The sequence below is a fragment of the Penaeus japonicus genome, unplaced genomic scaffold (genome assembly GCF_977035675.1).
Source record: "Penaeus japonicus unplaced genomic scaffold, GWHDUDI00000001_assembly GWHDUDI00000001, whole genome shotgun sequence".
NCBI lineage: Eukaryota > Metazoa > Arthropoda > Malacostraca > Decapoda > Penaeidae > Penaeus > Penaeus japonicus.
In genome coordinates this window covers 24,441,808-24,446,807 of record NW_028234403.1, presented here as the reverse complement: position 1 = coordinate 24,446,807, position 5,000 = coordinate 24,441,808, and the positions used below count along the sequence as shown (strand labels likewise).

General features: G+C 37.6%; 1 protein-coding gene across 2 annotated transcripts in view; it reads left to right on the top strand.

Moving 5' to 3' along the window:
* Nucleotides 1–5,000, top strand: part of LOC122253037 (uncharacterized) — a 24,693-nt gene that overhangs the window by 18,265 nt on the left and 1,428 nt on the right. The window contains exons 7-10 of one of the 2 annotated variants that reach the window (XM_086537555.1): nt 216–303; nt 1,003–1,279; nt 1,607–1,642; nt 4,568–4,669. In XM_086537555.1, coding sequence (XP_086393681.1) covers nt 216–303; nt 1,003–1,279; nt 1,607–1,642; nt 4,568–4,669 — 503 coding nt within the window. The remainder of the gene's footprint in view (nt 1–215; nt 304–1,002; nt 1,280–1,606; nt 1,643–4,567; nt 4,670–5,000) is intronic. The other variant, XM_043015798.2, reaches the window with a different exon arrangement.

Here is a 5,000-nt window from a genome sequence, read left to right as displayed (position 1 = left end):
GTGATTCTCTGCATTAAGATAAATGTTTATCAGTCAATATTAATTTTAGCTTCTGTCTTATTAAAAAACCAATAAACAATTAAGCATCTGAAGACAATTATATTCTTTGTATTGCAATATATGTATGGGTTACATATGGTATATATTCACTGTGCAGCTGCCATATATCCGACCCGGAGACCTTGCTTTGACTTCTATCGTGTCCTTCGAAACAGATCTCGCAGTGAGCGACTGTCGGATCTTGTGAAGCGAGCGCTTCTGTGGTGTGCCATGACGCCATTTATCAACGTTTTAAACCTACAGGTAAAGTTCGCCATCTCTCTCTCTCTCTCTCTCTCTCTCTCTCTCTCTCTCTCTCTCTCTCTCTCTCTCTCTCTCTCTCTCTCTCTCTCTCTCTCTCTTTCTCTCTCTCTCTCTCTCTCTCTCTCTCTCACACACACACAAAGTACAGTATGTGCTCATGCATGAATATAAACACTTCAGCATAAGCCTTTACTATACATCTTTCGTTAGGCTTTCTGGTCAGGTTTATTCTGACTTGTCCGCGCCACCTTGCCCGTTTCTACCTCCTTACTCATTCTCTTTTTTCTCTCCTTCGACGTCAATTTCCTTGCCCTTTTATTCCTCTCATACAGCTAATGGATTAACGATAGTCCATCCAGCTTGGAGCTATTAATGTAACTTACTCATGGTTTTCGTCTTTTATCTTTACCACACCAATCATTTTTTATTTCGCAGGTGATTTAAGTAAGAAATTCCATGCTAATTCTGGAAAGCCAACCTGATGAAAGGCAGACAGAAGTGGCAAGACGTGTGATGTCTTTACATGGAAAGTGACATGATAATGATAATTTGTCTTAAACTTTAGTGTAACACTGTAAGGATAGATAATCATGGCTGATGGTTGATAAGATATAGAATAATATCTGTCCTATGGATCTCGGATATTACCAATGAATGGTTTTCTAATAAAACCTTAACTAAGCCCTGTGACCTCCCCAGGTGGTGCCCCTCCGCGCCGGGGCAGAAAACACCGTCGCTTCCACATGGCTCCTCGAGAGTCCTGGCCACATCGCGAACAAGTTTTCCTCCTTCGTTCGCGTCATCTACACCACCGAGTCCTCCGAGGATGAGGACGTCTCCTCTTCCTCGCCTCCTGATGAGAACAGCAACGCAGTCATCGCACCGATTGAGAAAGGAGGCGACGAAAAGGAGGAAAATGGAGGTAAAGTTGACAAGGCGGACGAAAATGGCGACGACTTGGGGGTGTCCAAAGAAGGTGAAGGTCTAAGATGCACACTGCAGTTAAATTCATTTCAATTCGTAGAACTCTGGCCTTCAGAATAACTTTTATATCTGACTGAATATAGAGGAGAGAGAGAGACAGACATAGAGGAGACATGGAAATATAAAGAGTGGTTCTTTACACAACTGTTCGGTATGGATGCACTGATAATAGCTCCATCTTGAACAAGTACAGATTTATCAGGGTAATAGTCATATGAAACGGATAGATTGAATTAAGCATAGCTGTTTAAAATGATATCACGTGCTGTTTTTTTTCTAACCAATTATTTTTTTCCCCAATATCAATTTCTACCTCAAGCGAGTTCCTCTGCTATGAATGGCAACACGAAGGCAGGTCTGTCTATAGCCTCTGCTCTTTCTTATATGGTAATGCATGTATCACAAGTAGATTTTCATTCTATCATTACCATTTCGGTCTTTTGGGATGCACTCTCAAGGAACTGACATCACGTTCTTCCTCTCCCACTCGGCCTTTGTCCTCCGTTTCATTTCCTCCACAGGCAGAATCCCAGGTAGTCGACGCCGACCATTTTGCGACTCGGAACTCGAAAAGTCTGCCGCATTCATGAAATCCCTCATCTCTCAGAATGCTTCACCTGTGCCTGTTCATCAATACATTTGAAGAAAGAACGGCAAAATATCATAATCATTTAAAATATGTACGCACGTGCACCATATAAGTCTATAATGGAAAAAAAAAATCATTTAGCAAATCCCTTTTTGAATAGCTACCACCATAAGCATTAATGTTAAGTAGTGACACATAGTACTGAACACGACCATGTAGGTAGATTTCGTGTGTCTGTACTATACATGCATTTCTTTAAATATATCTACAAGTGTAAGTATCTCAAGTGACCAGATCGACTAAGATAAGGCTATGGAGATTCATTATCGATATTCATAATCATTATAACAGCAACGTTGTTATTGTTACGAGTGGCTATGGAGCCAAAAAGACGAAAACAATGGCGAGACCTTGTTGGTGTGAACAGGACTCCTAATGAAGGCGATTGTGGTAGAGATATTTTATCTTTTACTTTAACTAAATTCATACCACGACTATTATTACTTCTTTCATAGCTTTCATTATCACCCATATTGATTAATGTTTATGATAACAATGGAGGGGATGATAGTAATAGTGAGGGTGTTAATAATGGTGATAATGATAACGATGATTGTAATGATGATAATTATAAGGATGATAATAACAATAATGGTGATAATAATAATAACAGTAATAATGGTAATGATAATGATAGTGACAATAATTATGATGATAATCATAATAACATAGATAATGATAATGAAAGTAATAATGATAATAATAAAAATGATGATAAGAAATATTACAATAAGATAACAACAATAATAGTAAGAATAATGATAATGATAATAATGATAATAATAATACCAATAGTAATACTGACCCTGATGATAATGATAATGATAATGATAATAGTAATAATAACAACAGAAATGATAGGGATGATAATAATAATAGCAATGATAATCATAATGATGATAGTGGTAATGGATTATTAGTGATAGAAATAATGATGGTGATAATAATATTGATAATTTTGATAATATTAATGATAATGATGATGATGATAATATATATAGATTTAACGACAATAATAATGATGGTATTAACGATGGTGATTGCAATGAGAGAAATGGTGATGATGATGGTGGTGAGAATAATGATGATAATGTTTATGATGATATTTATAATGATAATGATAATCCTGATAATGATAATGTTAATACTATTGGCAATGATTATAAAAAAATAATGATAGTAGATATATTAATGATAGTGATAATAACAATAAGAATAATAAGGATAACAATGAGAATGAATTACTAAAATTCATATTAACATAGAGATAATAATAATGATATCCATGACAATAGTAACAATTAATAATGATGAAGAGTATGACAACAATGGTGATTATTTTCATCATCGTGACCAATATGTTAAAGATAATGAAATGAACCCCCTCGGAGTCAAACAGCGTTGCACAAGTCCCATAAATGAGAATCGCAAGACTTGGGCAATTAGCGATGAACACAATAGACGAAGGACTCGGCATCCTGGTCTCAGAGCCCATGAACCTCGAATCAGGGTTTTCACAGAACTGGGGCCATCTGAATTAAGACTAAGTTTCTCTTGGATGTGGGATCAGTGATGGTAGCGCATATTCGGTGGCGTGAAGGCTGAAAGTCTGGGGGATAAAACTTCCTTTAGCAGCGAGATGTGATGGATGAACTTCTAGTCTAGGCTATGTTGTTATGAGATCTCCTGACCCGAGCATGTGTTGGTATCTGATCAGGGTATCATAGTGTCAAGCCTTTCACCGGTGGTGTTGGTGATTGCAAGTGGTACCTAAATTGTGGCTAGGAGTTAACTCAATTTCTTCACCGATACGTGGCTACATAGAATGGATGTTATGACAGCGATTATTCTGTAACTGATATTGTTTGTTCAAACTGAGGGACGCCAGCTGATGATACGACTTCCACTCCCAGGTTAACCACGGGAATGGTGAGCTCTTACTGGAAGAGGCAAAGGGCCCGACCGCATTACTAATAGTTTAAGAACAGAGGCTGACAGAGTGGATTTGATAACATTTATAACATGATTAATAGTAAAAACTACACAAGTGATAATGATGATAGGAATGATAATGCGAATGATATTAGTGGCACTGAGAATAACAGTGATAATGGGTATGATAATGAATTGATGATAGTGATAAGAGGGCTATGACTATAATAGAGATCTTCGAAAAATATCAACGACAATGCTAATTTCTAATTATAGTTAATTGATTATAAATTGTTGATTAACTAATCATTAATTATAGCAATTATAATCAATAATTATAGGATGTACCTATCATAACATATGATAGAGATTACGATAATAATATAAATGACAATGACAAAGGTAATAGTAACAGCACTAGTAGTAATAATGATAATGATAATAATGATAGTGGTAATAGAATCACAGCAGCAATAAAGATGTTGATAATATTGATGACAAAAATTAATACCATAGCAGTGATAATAGATACCAAAATATTAGCATGGTAATCATAATGATGAAGATAACCATTGTAGGAAGAGAGACGAAGTATTAACTTCTGAAATTAGAATCGAAAGATAATGATAAGAATAAGGATAATGACGTTAATGATAAAATGAAAACGGATCCTATTAACTTCATAACAAATTTTGGCAGACGCCAGCATCCCGGGGGCGGTGCGGGATGCAGCTCCCGCCTTGACGGGGTCATCCCAGATCATACATTGCAAGACCTTCGTCCCTCGACTGGTGTCCAGTGGTAAGACATTGGAGAGAGAGAGAGAGAGAGAGAGAGAGAGAGAGAGAGAGAGAGAGAGAGAGAGAGAGAGAGAGAGAGAGAGAGAGAGAGAGAGAGAGAGAGAGAGAGAGAGAGAGAGAGAGAGAGAGAGGAGAGGAGAGAGAGAGAGAGAGAGAGAGAGAGAGAGAGAGAGAGAGTGAGAAGAGAGGAGGGGAGGGAGAGAGAGAGAGAGAGTGAGAGGGTGTGGGAGAGAGGGAGAGAGAGAGAGAAAGAGAGAGAGGAGAGGGAGAGAGGGGGAGAGAGAGAGAGAGAGAGAGAGGAGAGAGAGAGAGAGAGAGAGAGAGTGAGAGAG